General features: G+C 32.7%; 1 protein-coding gene across 4 annotated transcripts; it reads right to left on the reverse strand.

Annotated features, from left to right (window-relative positions):
* Positions 1-9,438: 9,438 nt before the first annotated feature.
* LOC111376975 (auxin-responsive protein IAA17-like) lies at positions 9,439-11,792 on the reverse strand. 4 transcript variants are annotated; one of them, XR_002699605.1, is made up of 6 exons: positions 11,537-11,792; positions 10,865-10,947; positions 10,483-10,581; positions 10,283-10,394; positions 9,774-9,872; positions 9,598-9,688 (listed from the first exon to the last, which is right to left on the reverse strand). XR_002699605.1 is itself a non-coding variant. In XM_022999985.1 (5 exons), the coding sequence occupies exons 1-5, from the start codon at positions 11,716-11,718 to the stop codon at positions 9,577-9,579; spliced, it is 588 nt and encodes a 195-aa protein (XP_022855753.1). In that variant the 5' UTR covers positions 11,719-11,791; the 3' UTR covers positions 9,439-9,576. The 4 variants fall into 4 exon arrangements, 3 of the variants coding, with proteins under 3 accessions (XP_022855753.1, XP_022855756.1, XP_022855754.1); XM_022999985.1 differs by lacking the exon at positions 9,774-9,872 and having other exon boundaries at positions 9,439-9,688; positions 11,537-11,791; XM_022999988.1 differs by lacking the exons at positions 9,774-9,872; positions 10,483-10,581 and adding an exon at positions 10,627-10,676 and having other exon boundaries at positions 9,439-9,688; positions 10,283-10,344; positions 10,766-10,947; positions 11,537-11,791.
* Between the last annotated feature and the right edge of the window lie 1,542 nt (positions 11,793-13,334).

Raw genomic sequence — 13,334 nt, forward strand, 5'->3', positions numbered from 1 at the left:
CATGTATGTAGGAATCCCATATTTAATATTGGTCTACGTCACCTAATCGCACGGCTGACATTAATCAGTTTCAACCTCAAAATCTACAAACAATACTCTCAATATCAGATCAATCCATACAAATTCTTTAGCTTGTTCAAAGAATAGTAGATCAATCAAGCTTTGTGCATAGCGATGGGAATAGGGGATATGATATTTACAACAAATTGGCCAACTAGGTGTGCACCAAATGTTTGATCCAGAAGCCCATGCTCACAAAACTATTCAAGAAACAATGGTGATGGAAAACCTGTTGCATATTCAAGTCCAATTCAAAGAGTATCTTCAACTTCTTGAATTTTCTCAACATAATACTGCAAAATCCGTGTAGCTCAGTACTCAGTATTTAACATTCCAGTGTATTTAGACATTGTTGAATATTTAAGAAACTTAAACTACAAACTTTACATAATTGTCAAGATCTCAATGTCAAACTACCAAGAAAATTAATTAATGTGGAATATACTTTGATTCATTGATTTGTAGCTTGAATATTGAATATTTAACCTTGAATCACAATTTTTTAATCTTGACTTCTAGATCTTTAATCTTGATTATGGATTCTTGAATTCTTTAATCCTTCATCTTGATTCTTGGATTCTTTTATGCGAGTTTTGAACCTTCCTCTTCGATATGCTTTTTCTAATAAATTTTGTTTTGATGAGATGTCATAAAGAATGAGAAATTGCATATGAATTGAGAATTGTAACCCAATATATAGTTTTCACATGTATTTCATCTATCATGAAATACAATTCTAAAGTAATATACTCTCTACACATATAATTCGACCACACTTTATTTAGATACCCAAAACCCAATTATTTAATTCTTTATTAAATCACTTTAATTTTAGACTTAACTTTAAAACAGTTTTTATACACAATTAATTACATATGTAGGCCCATATGACAAATTAATATTTTTTCAAGCAATATCCCACTAAAGCTTATATGTTACCTTGTAAGAGTGTATAACATTATGAACTCAAAACTTTAGCTACCATAACCAAAAGGCATCTCTGAACAATCTCGTCCTTAAATTATGTCAATATAGGATCAAAGTGATTTTCGTTACAAATATCACAACTAAACTCATCAATAGTCATGTATATTAACATAATCAAATAATATAGATCAACTATGAATGTGTAGCATGAAAATTACACGTAACGTGATCCTAAACATGCATATTTTCAACTGGTCCTACTTTATTTTTTAATATCTTATACTCTAATGAGATCAAACCAAAACTTTAATAAGAGCAAAAAATTGAACTGAATATTTTTATTATTGAAATAAACTTGAATATGCACAAATAAAATCATATGTCCAAAAGAGACAACATCAAAATCAACAAATTCCCACTAAACTAACATATCATTAAAATATAAAACACCGATGTCAGTAGTGTATTGATGAAAGATCTTGGGTGATAGTCCTTTGGTAAATGGATATGCTATTATAGAGTTCTTCCCAATATGTTTTATAATAACTTGGCCACCCTAAACTCTTTCTTTAATAACTAGGAATTTGATGACTGTAAACATAGACTTTGTTGAACTCCTATTATCATTTGAATACAAGACTGCTAACTTATTGTCATAAAACAACTTATGTGTTCTTTTAATTCCATCAAAATTTGCAGCCCAATAACAAAATTTTCGAGCCACATTTATTGTTAGATGCCTCATAACACGCTACAAACTCCGATGCCATGTTTGAAGAAACTAGCTATGAGTGTCTACTTAACACTCTTCCAAGATATAGCTCTTTCAATCAACAGGAAGACATAGCCCGATGAAAATTTCCTATTATCTTGACATCCAACAAAATTAGAATTAGAAAAACTAATGATCTCCAATTGGTCTGATTTTCTGTACGTGAGTATGTAATAATTGTTCTCTGCGAATACCGCATAGCCCGTTTAGTTGTCTTCCAATGATTCATCCCAAAGTTACTTAAATATCTACTTAGCATTCCAACAATAAATGCTACATCCGAACGTGTGGATATCTGAGCATACATCAAACTCTCAAATGCTAAGCATAGGGAATTTTTTATATTTTTTTTTCTTCAAGTTATTAGACTAAATTTGTCTCCCTTAGCAATAGAGGCAGCTTCTGGTTTACAATCTTGAATTCCATATCTCTTAAATACCTTATCAATATAGCTCTTTTGTGGTTATTCAAGAATATCCCAAGAAAGATTTCGGTATATCTGTATTCCTAATATGAAAAAGGTGTCACCAAGATTTAGGTATGGCAATAAAACCCGTCCCAAATGGGGCAAAAAAACCTGCCCCAAACGAGTTGGCAGGGAGGGGCGGGGCATGGTGGGGCGTCCCTTTGCGAGGCCCAGGTGCGGGGCAGGGATGCCCCGCCCAGAACACGTCCCGTGAAGGAAAAAAAAACTTTTAAAAAAAAGATTAAAAATAATTTTATTTCTAAACAATTCACTCATTAAAAACTAATTTTGAATTTGTATTTTATTCTCTACTAATAACATAATTTGAAACCTTGAAAATGTAAAAATAAAAAATAAAAAAAATTAAACGAGGCAACAAACGGGAAAAAAAGTTGTCGCACGCCCTGCGCAGCATAAGGCTGGGTGGGGCAGGATTTGGGGGAGACAGGCGGAGCGCACCTCGCCCTGCCCCGTTGCCATCACTGCCATGATTTTTCATTTTAAAATTCTTTGATAAAAATCTACTGATTTCGTTCAAAAAGCCTATATTATTGCAGGCAAATAATATGTCATCGACATACAATGCTAGAAAAATATACTTACTCCTGTAAGATACACAATCATCAACTGCATTTATCTCAAAATTAAACGAGATAATTATTCGATGAAATTTGTGATACCATTAACGTGAAGCTTACTTAAACCCACAAATGAATTTCTTTAATTTGCAAATCATTTTCTTTGGGTCTCCTCATACAAAGTTTTCTGGTTGCACCACATAAATTGTCTTTTCAATATCATCATTGAAAATGTCATCTTTGTATCCATTTGATGTAGCTCAAGGTCAAAATGTGCTACGAGTACTATACCTTCCCTTTGAATAAAGCCCTTTGCAACAAGAAGATATTATATCTTTTCACATTATCATTCGAATCCCTCTTGATTTTAAATATCCATTTGCAACCAATGGATTTCATACCTTTAGGTAATGAAACAAGTTTCCAAATGTTATTTTCTTTCATAGACTTTATTTCCTTATTCATGGCATCAATCCACTTTTGAGAGTAATCATTTTGCATTGCTTGATGAAAGTTGATTTCTTCTATCAATCTAATGTCATCCTCATGTTCTTGGAAAAATACTATAAAGTCATTCGAAATTGCATTTCTCCTTTCTCTAGTGGATCTAAATAATAGATTTATTTTGGAACAATCTCTTGATTATGTATACGGGGTTTTGGAGCATTGTCTTGATCCGAAATTACTTCTTGAACTAGATTTGGAGCAAGAATGTCCCTGGTCTTCATCATTGTTAATTACAACAGAATGAATATTTATATATTCCTCCTCAAAGACAAAATCTCTAACCTTATCTCCCCCGTAAACTCTAATCCTTGAAAAATTTGACATTTCTAGTTTTAAAAATTGACTTTGTAATGGGATCATAAAATTTGTAACCCCTCAGCCCAACAACTAACAGTTCTGGAATATAGTTTCTTTTCATTAGACCTATAAGGCCTTGCCTTAGTTGAATAACCCCAAATGTATATATGCTTCAAACTAGACTTCTTACCTATCTAAAGTTCATAAGAAGTTTTGACAATTGCTTTTACTTGAAACTTTATTGAGAATATAAGTTGTAGTTTTTAATGGCCCTCCCTAGAGAGATTCTAATAAGGTGAAATGACTAATCATATTATTTACCATGTCCTTAAGTATAGTGTTTCATCTTTCAGCAACATTATTCATGTTAAGAGAACTTGACATGATGTATAGTGGGATAATTCCACATTCCTTTAGAAATGTAGTAAAAGGCCCTAGACTTTGTACTCCTGATCCGTCATATCTGCCATGGTATTCACTACTACGGTAAGATCTAACTTGTTTTATTCTTTTGTCAGGTTGGTTAACTTTATCCTTATTAAGCATTGAACATATGCAGTGATTGGGATTTCTCATGAATGAAAAATAGATAGCCATATTGAGAATAATCGTCTATAAACGTTAATAATGGAACGTTGACCATTCCATGAAGTCAAAGAAAATGACCCACAGATATCCATATAAATTAGTTTTAAGACGTCTCAAGTCTTATTGGCATCTAATTTCCTTATGTTTGTTTGTTTTCCCTTAATATAATTTAAACAATCACTTATGTTTAAAAAATCAAGGGGATCAATAATTCCTTTTGATACAAGTTTTTCGATTCTCTTTCAAGAAGTGTAACTAAATGCTCATGCCACAAATTGAAGTAGAATTCTCATTTGTTAATTTTCGTTTAATATTTCGTGATTTCACATGTAAGGTTTCATTATAAGAGGCAACCAAATCAAACAAATATAGATTATTATATAAAGATAAAAAAAACTAGTACTCACAAAATTTGAATAAAGAAAAAGACTAAATGTATTATTTTCAAATGAAAAAAAAAAGTTGAATTTGTCCAAAACAAAAATAGGAACCAAATTTCGTCACTGTAAAAGTCTCTTTTAAATCAAATAAAAATCAGTCTTTAATAATAACCTAAAAGTTCTTATAGTCTCAACTTCAATTGATTTGTCATTGTCCACAAAGATGAATCTTTAGACATCATTTGGCTTTCAGCTATTCAGGCAACTCTGTATAGACACACTTATATGAGTAGTGGCGTTGAGATCAATCCACCAAGTATGTATAGGTTTTGAAATTTAATTAATCTCAGAACAAACCAAAGCGAGAAACGTATCTTTCTTTACATGCTAAGCATGGTATTTGGTACAATTACTCTTCAAGTATCCCAAAATTCCATAAAAGTAATAGCCAAATAATTCGTCATTTTCAGGCTTTTGTTGTTTCTTTTGAGCTGGACCAAGTGCAGCATCCTTATTTTTTCTTTTCTTCAACTTGTCCTTAGATGTACTAGCCAAGTGAGCACTTTCCATTCTGTCTTGCTTCGACCCTTCTTCATTTTGTACACAGTATGACGTGCTCATTAAGAGTCTACTTCCCCTTTTGACAATTATAATTAAATTGATTGAATTGTAGAGAGAGAAATCAAAACCAAATGCACGAACAAATTATCAGAAAGCTCAAGCTTTAGCGCCTTTACTTTTGAAGCAATATGAGACATCTTCATGATATACTCCCGAATGTTTCATTTATCATTATACTTAAGTGAAACCAAGTTCGCCAAAAGCATACTAATTTCGACTGTATCGCTTATCGCAAAGCATTTTTCAATCTCATCAAAAAGAAATCCTTGACAGTAGTTACCTTATCGGACACAACTCCCCTGAATTATTCTGGAACTCTATGCTTTGTGATCATAAAACTAATGCGATTTGAATGATTTCATTTTTCATCAGCAAAACTTTTATCCATAAATACAGTGGGTTATTCAATCCTTGATGCAATGTCTAAATCCATGCAGTCAATAACGATTTGAACATTCTCTTTCCAGTTCTTAAAGTTGGTTCCATTAAGCACATGAATTGAATTGATTGTGACAGATATTGAAGAAGCAGAAGAGTTAATTGAATATAGAACAAAGCAAAATAAACATATTCACATTAGAATTTGTATTCAATAGTTAATTAATTCAAATAATGGTAAATCCCATAAGAAGATATCGAGTTCAATATTGATTTTAGTCTTTGGACAAAAATACCAACTTGTAAGTAGTACTCTTGATGTAGTAATCAAATGTTGACAATAAACGATGTCAAACAATAAATCAATAACATACCAAAAAAAACTATACAATTGTCATATATTTATTACCATATATGTGCCTGTAATTCGACCAAACATCTACCTTCATTTGAATCCGTGAATATCCGCATGAATTACAAATACACAACCATCTTTAAGATCCAAATAAATTAGCTTAGATAAGAGATGTTACTTTGGCAACATATTGTTTCAACTAATAAATTTAGAACATTAGACAACCGAAATTAAATTTTAGTATCAAAATTTGAATTTTAATTGTTAACTCCTTAATCTTTTATTTGTGTATTTTATAACTAAAATTATTTAAAAGAACAGTAAATAGGCGCTGCATTGCAGCATTTGGTGTCGCAACGCTGCAACATTGCTGTGTAGCTAGAAAAATGCCAAAAAATTCCATAATTTTGAAATCCATGGTTTGAAATTCACACCTCAAATTTTATAAAACTAAATTATGAATTTCAACAAAAAAAAAATAAAAAAATCATTTATTCTCAATGGTTTAACATAGATTGGCTCTAATACTTCTTGTCGAATATTTATGAAACTTAGACTTCATAAACTTTACAAAATTGCCATGATCTCCACGTCAAATCACCAAAAAAAAATGTTGTACATACCTTGATCCATTGATTTATATATTAAATATTGAATCTTGAATTACAATCATTTAATCTTGACTTCTACATCTTTAATCTTGACTCTTGATTATGAATTCTTAAATTCTTCAATCATTCTTCTTGATTCTTGGATTCATTTATGCTGATTTGAATCTTCCTCTTCAATATATTTTTTTAATTAATTTTTGTGTTGATGGAATGACACGAAGAATGAGAAATTGCATATGAATTGGATGTAACCATATTTATAGTTTTTATATGTATTTCGCCCCATCATGAAATACAATTATAAAGGACTCTGGTCGCTAGACATGTAACTAGGCCCACACTTTATTTAGATATTCAAATCCTAATTACTTAATCTTTATTAAATCACTTTAATTTTGGATTTAACTTTAAAATAATCTTTGTGGAAATTACATAATACCAGGGATTTAAAGACTACGATACAAAAATCAGAGGTGAAGTTTATTTAATCAAAAATCAGGTATTAATTAGATATTTTATTAATAAATTATTCAATTTCAAACCCTAATTCACTCTATTCTCTCTCTACTCTATCTCCATTTTCTCTACCTTCTCTCTACTAGCACCATCGCCTGTTAAATCTGATTGTGACTAGTGTCGAGTGCCGAACGAGTGTTGATGCTGCGATGAGCACCGGTGCCGCAACAAGCAACGATGTAGTGGCTACTAAGCGTCGATCTGAGCCCCGAAGATGCAGCTTTGTTGTGGCTGTGCGTGCGACAACACTGGTCAGCGGCAATGTGACAACTTCGCGACACGCAAAAGATAGTTCAGTGTGTAGAAGTGTATTGGTGCGGTGTTTAGGTGTTTGTTGGGTTTGTTGGTTTTTGGAGTGGTGGTGGATGTGGTGGTGGTGTCGGGTGGTTGCAGTGGTGGCTTGGATTTCAACTTGAAGAAGAGGTCGAATGAGTCCAGGAGCGAGTTGGATGAGTCCGAATTAGCGAGTTCGAACGGGGTGTGAAAGAGAATTAGTGAGTTTTATGTTGGGGAACGATCGGTGGGTGTGACGATGGTTTGCTGCTAGCAGTGTGAGTGGTGTTGATTGATTGTTGTGATATGATAAGGGTGGATCTGGCAGTGGTGTTGCAATGATGGTGGTGGTTCAGTGGTGGGGGTAGTTATGACGCTGGTGGTGGTGGTTGTTGTGTTTCGGTAGTGTTGGGTGGTTCTTGTTGGTAGTGGAACTGGTGGTGGTAGTGTCGGCAACGAGGTGGTGGTTGGAGGTTGTGCGGTGTAGGCAACAGTTGTGTGTGGTTGTTTGTGGTGGTGGTTGTGCGGTGGAGGTGGCAATAATGTTGGTGGTGGTGGACGTGGGTCGGACAGCGTGGGGTAAGGATGTTTGTTGATGGTTCTGGTGGTATGGTGTAGGCGATGGCGACGATGGTTGTCATTTTTTTGTTGCTGGTAGTTTGTGGCAGTGTGGTATGGTCGCTCGTGTTTTGGTGGTCGATTTTGTTGTTATTAGCGGTGGTTGTGGTGGTGGTGTGGCGAGGGAGAGGTGTAATAGTAATTGTGACCAACTATTTGATTGCTCTGTGATCAAGTATTAGTAGTGAATTGGAATCGAATGTGGAGTTTTTGGTGTATGTGACCAATGATTTGGTCTCTAACCTTTAAAATTCAATAATCAGTTACCAATAAATTTGAAAATATGTGACCCATAGATAAATTGTGACCTTTAATTTGAATGAGCCGTGACATCGAATAATCTGTGGCCTACAAAATTTTTTGATTTGTGACCACGAAATAATCTATGACTAATTAGTTTGATCATATGTGACCAGCAAATAAATCTGTGACTATTAATCGTATAACTATGATTTTATTATATTTATATAATAAATATTTTTAATTAATTAAATATATACCTGAATTTTGAATTTTCAAACTATCTACCTGATTTTTGAATTGGTATAAATAATACCCATGAATCATGATTTTTTCCCATAATCTTTATACACAATTAGTTACATATATAGGCCCACATTTCAAATTAATATTTTTCCAAACAGACACACCATATTCGACCAAATTCACAATGAGATTTGGGGGTGGTTTGAGAGAACTGGCCTATTTAAAACTTGCAAGCATTTTTCGAAGATAAATGAAAGGTCAACCGCTACTTTCTCAAAATCATAGCTTGATTTGAGAATGTGACATAAAGAAAAATGAGATCTGAATTAGGATTTTAGGATGTGGGTTTTGAGATTTGGCAGTGTGGTCGCGGTGTAGTGATGATGGCTGGATTGTGGGTGGCGTGGGGATTGGAGGTGGAAGAAGATACCATTATCTTTTAAATAACGTTATTTGTAATCACTCACTAACAACACATGAATACATGTGATGATTAATGATTTGATATATTAAACAATAGAAAATTATCACATTAATACATTAAATCACAAACCGTCATATAAGATATCACGTAAGATGACTATCGTAATGAACGACTATGAATAAAATTACTTTTTTTTTTTAAAAAAAATCTTTGCATTTAGTTTTTAATTATTTGGACTTTTTAGTGTATGGGATGATGTTGGGATTGTCTGGATAGATAGCAAAGATGATTCATTTTCCTTTCTCAATTTGAAAATAAGTATACAATAGTCATTTGACTTTTGGCGACAGTATTTTGGTCAATTTAATACATTGTCTTAGTGAAGAGCACGTGTCCATTTAACGGAGAAAATGGACGAATCAGACAGCAATGCTAATTCACACGAAAGATTGATATGATGATACAATTGCAACGCTGACAAAGAATAAAAACATTTTTTATTTTTTATCAATTATCCAAAAAAGAAGTTTAGTTTTATTCATCATTATCAAGCCTTGTCGAAGGAACGTCCAAAAACCGTCTAAAAAACTACAGACACGTTTTTATTTAAATATTCGTAAATTTAAGTAACCGTAAACTCTAGAGCATGTATAATTCTTCAAAAATGAAAGTGAAGGTCTGTACAGTCGCTCAGCCATGGATTCCCAGAATCACTTCTTTTAACAGCTCGTACTTGAGCCCTTTGAAGGTGTACTTGGAGCTGCTGCACCCAATCCAATTGCCTCAGAGCTTGTCATCAACCTCAGTCTCTTACATGATTCAACAAACATTCTGCAAAACATAAATACCCAAAAATGATTAGAATTTTGCTAGTTTGCCAGAATTTTTTTTGACAGAATGGTTGACATCCACTCACATGCCGTATGGGTCCTGCGTGAATAAAAAAGTCCAAAATAAAAGTGGACCCCGTCATTGTGAGTGTCGGTCAGGTTGATGCGTCAACCATTTTCGATTACTATAACATAGTTGAAATGATTATTAGCAAACCAAATTAACACATAGATTATGAAACCATACTAACACTTAGGGTTGGCGAACTTTGCGGGCTCAGCCCGACCCATGGGCTGAGTCGAACCCGTTTCTCTTCACGAGCCGATTCGTTTGGGCTCGTGGATTAACTCTTTTATGGCTGTATTAATTTTGTGTTAAAAATTTCTGCTTGTTTTTGGGCTTATTTTGTTTATTCTTTTTTTGTTAAGCCCGGAAATTGTCATGCCTACTAACACTATAAAAATGCTTGATCAATAATTTTTTTTTTTTTTTTGTCCAAGATTTTCAAAAGAGTACTCACCCACAAAAGTTTCATCGATAAATCGATGGTAATCATAGGAAAAATAAGTTTGAAGTCGAATTTGTGAAACTTACTTCCAAGGGACATCTCCAACTAACATCCAATCTCCATCTTTGTCCTCATAAGTTGGCACGTACTCTTCACCATTTGCAGAGTCCATGAGTTTCCTCTCATTCAACACATTACCTAAACCAAATCCAATTTAATCATCATTAATACTATAATCATAAGAAAAAAAAATAATTAATTAGAATCCATTAACTATGGTGCTTACATATGGTTAAGCATGTAAACATATCTCCCATTGCAGTCAACAAATCCTGGTAGCTACTGTGTATTTCCAGATCAATTTTTCTTAAATATGGAGCCCCATCTACGCCTACTTTCACGTATTTGCAATTTTTTATCAAGTTCTTCCTTCTTCACCATTAGCAGAGTCCATGAGTTTCCTCTCGTTCAACACATGACCTAAACCAAATCCAATTTAATCATCATTAATACTATAATCATAAGAAAAAAAAAATAATTAATTAGAATCCATTAACTATGGTGCTTACATATGGTTAAGCATGTAAACATATCTCCCATTGCAGTCAACAAATCCTGGTAGCTACTGAGTATTTCCAGATCAATTTTTCTTAAATATGGAGCCCCATCTACGCCTACTTTCACGTATTTGCAATTTTTTATCAAGTTCTTCCTGTATGATCTCACTGGAGGCCATCCCACAACCTGAGCCCTATAATAGGTATGACACTTACATTAGTGACAAAATAACAATATTTTTACGACAAACTCCAAAAGCCAAGATGCATTTTGTATTAGACTCGACTAAGTAGTACAAAGAAAAGAACTTTAATATTGTGGAGTACTATTTTGTACGAGCACATTTGCGACTGAACTGAGCCCATGTTTGGTTTGAATAAAAATTAAATTTTTAGTAAATTTTAATAAAAGTCATGGTAAAATGCATAGTTCAAAAGTTGATTAAAAATATACATATCATTAAATGTATGGTTGAAAATAAATTTGAAAAAATATAGAATTTCAAGAAATGGGCAAACCGAGGCTAAAAATTAGATTTTTGATTATCCGCTTACAATATGCATGTAGTTGCATACTCGATTAATCTTCTCCATGTGTTAAGTGAACAACCACTATATCAGCCGTAACTAAAATTGTCAATTTTTCCTTAGTTTTAAGGGCATAACAAATGAACTCGTATGCTTAATAAATTGAGGACAAACAACATGAACGAATCTTTGTTTATGCCACGAAATTTCACAAAAATAATGTGCAGTAAGATAAATTGATATAAATTGATATACTGGGGAGGAGGTTGTGATTCAGCTTGGTCATAGTTCGCCAGCTTCAGATCGACGTCGGAAAATCCACGCTTTATACCAGACTTCTGAACTAGCGAATCGCCGGGCAAACCTAAAGTGAGCTCCGTTTTCAGAACGCCAGAGGTTTCAGATTCCAGCAACTCTTTTGTTATTTCTGATGACATTTTTTCTGTCTTTATAAATTGGTAATTGGCAAGCTATAAAGATTAGAGAAAATTAGGATCGTTGAACTTGAAGCTAAGCATGAGATGAGTGTGATATATATGGAAGAAGAGATCTGGACGGCAGAAATTTCTATTGACCATTCATGATTCAACACGTGTCCAAGGATGGAGTCAAGAAATTTGTTAAGTGCGAACATAATTTAACACAAGGACAGACCCACATGGGATCATGTGGGATCAAATGACCCCCCCCCTTTTTTTTTAACAATCTATTTTGATGCACTCGTTAAGATGCCAAATGGAGTCAAAATATTACATTCTTAATATCATTTCGAAGTGCTTATGACCTAGTTTTTCACTCATTAATGGCATGTGAAGTGATCAACTATAGAAAAAGTTGTGACATGTTAAAGCAGGGCTTTTGAAACTAATATTTTGAGAATTTTGATAATATCCTAACTTTAAAAATTCGTTTGCGATCATGTGCTATCTGAATCCACAAATCGTCTATGCTATGTAAAAGTTTGTTTCGAAAACTATATCGTTTTCATATCTAATAGTCCAAACGGATATAGAAAATAGTTAAATATGTATCAAGCAAGGACAGACCCACATGGGATCATGTGGGATCAAATGACCCTCCCCCTTTTTTTTTTAACAATCTATTTTGATGCACTCGTTAAGATGCCAAATGGAGTCAAAATATTACATTCTTAATATCATTTCGAAGTGCTTATGACCTAGTTTTTCACTCATTAATGGCATGTGAAGTGGTCAACTATAGAAAAAGTTGTGACATTTTAAAGCAGGGCTTTTGAAACTAATATTTTGAGAATTTTGATAATATCCTAACTTTAAAAATTCGTTTGCGATCATGTGCTATCTGAATCCACAAATCGTCTATGTTATGTAAAAGTTTGTTTCGAAAACTATATCGTTTTCATATCTAATAGTCCAAACGGATATAGAAAATAGTTAAATATGTATCAAATGTACGTCTAAAAAAAGACATCTAACTCGTTTTTTCTTTTAAAAAATTCAATTAATTATTATTTTTGCACGATAAATTTTTCAATATAATTTATATCTTTTCATTCGAAAGTCTTACATGAAATATGACGTAAATTTTTTAGGGTCGTTACTGATTAAATACAATTTGAATTACTTTCGAATTATATTTGCTTTAAATTTGAATTTCATTTACTTTCTGAACTAAACTTAAATTTTATATCAATTCATTTAATTTCTATATTGAATTTAATTTATTCAATGTTAGCTCAGCATTTGCCAATAAAATGATAAACAAAACTTTATAAGTAGCAAATATTATTTAATAATATTAATAATGATGTAATTATACGATATTTTCAAAGTGTCAAAATACATATAAACTTATATTCATTAATTAATATTATGTTGTTTATTAAAAAATTATTTTTAAAATTTTGACCCCACAATACTAAAGGTTTGGGTCCGCAACCCATGTCGAACAATATGTTTTTGGTCATGAATTTAATGATGGTAAAACTATAAAACAAAATCATGGATTTGGGCCTAAAAATAAAACCCATGTAAATTAAAACATGTTTTTATTCCACCTCCCCTGTTGATTAAAA

Source organism: Olea europaea, unplaced genomic scaffold, assembly GCF_002742605.1.
Source record: "Olea europaea var. sylvestris unplaced genomic scaffold, O_europaea_v1 scaffold1590, whole genome shotgun sequence".
NCBI classification, from domain to species: domain Eukaryota; kingdom Viridiplantae; phylum Streptophyta; class Magnoliopsida; order Lamiales; family Oleaceae; genus Olea; species Olea europaea.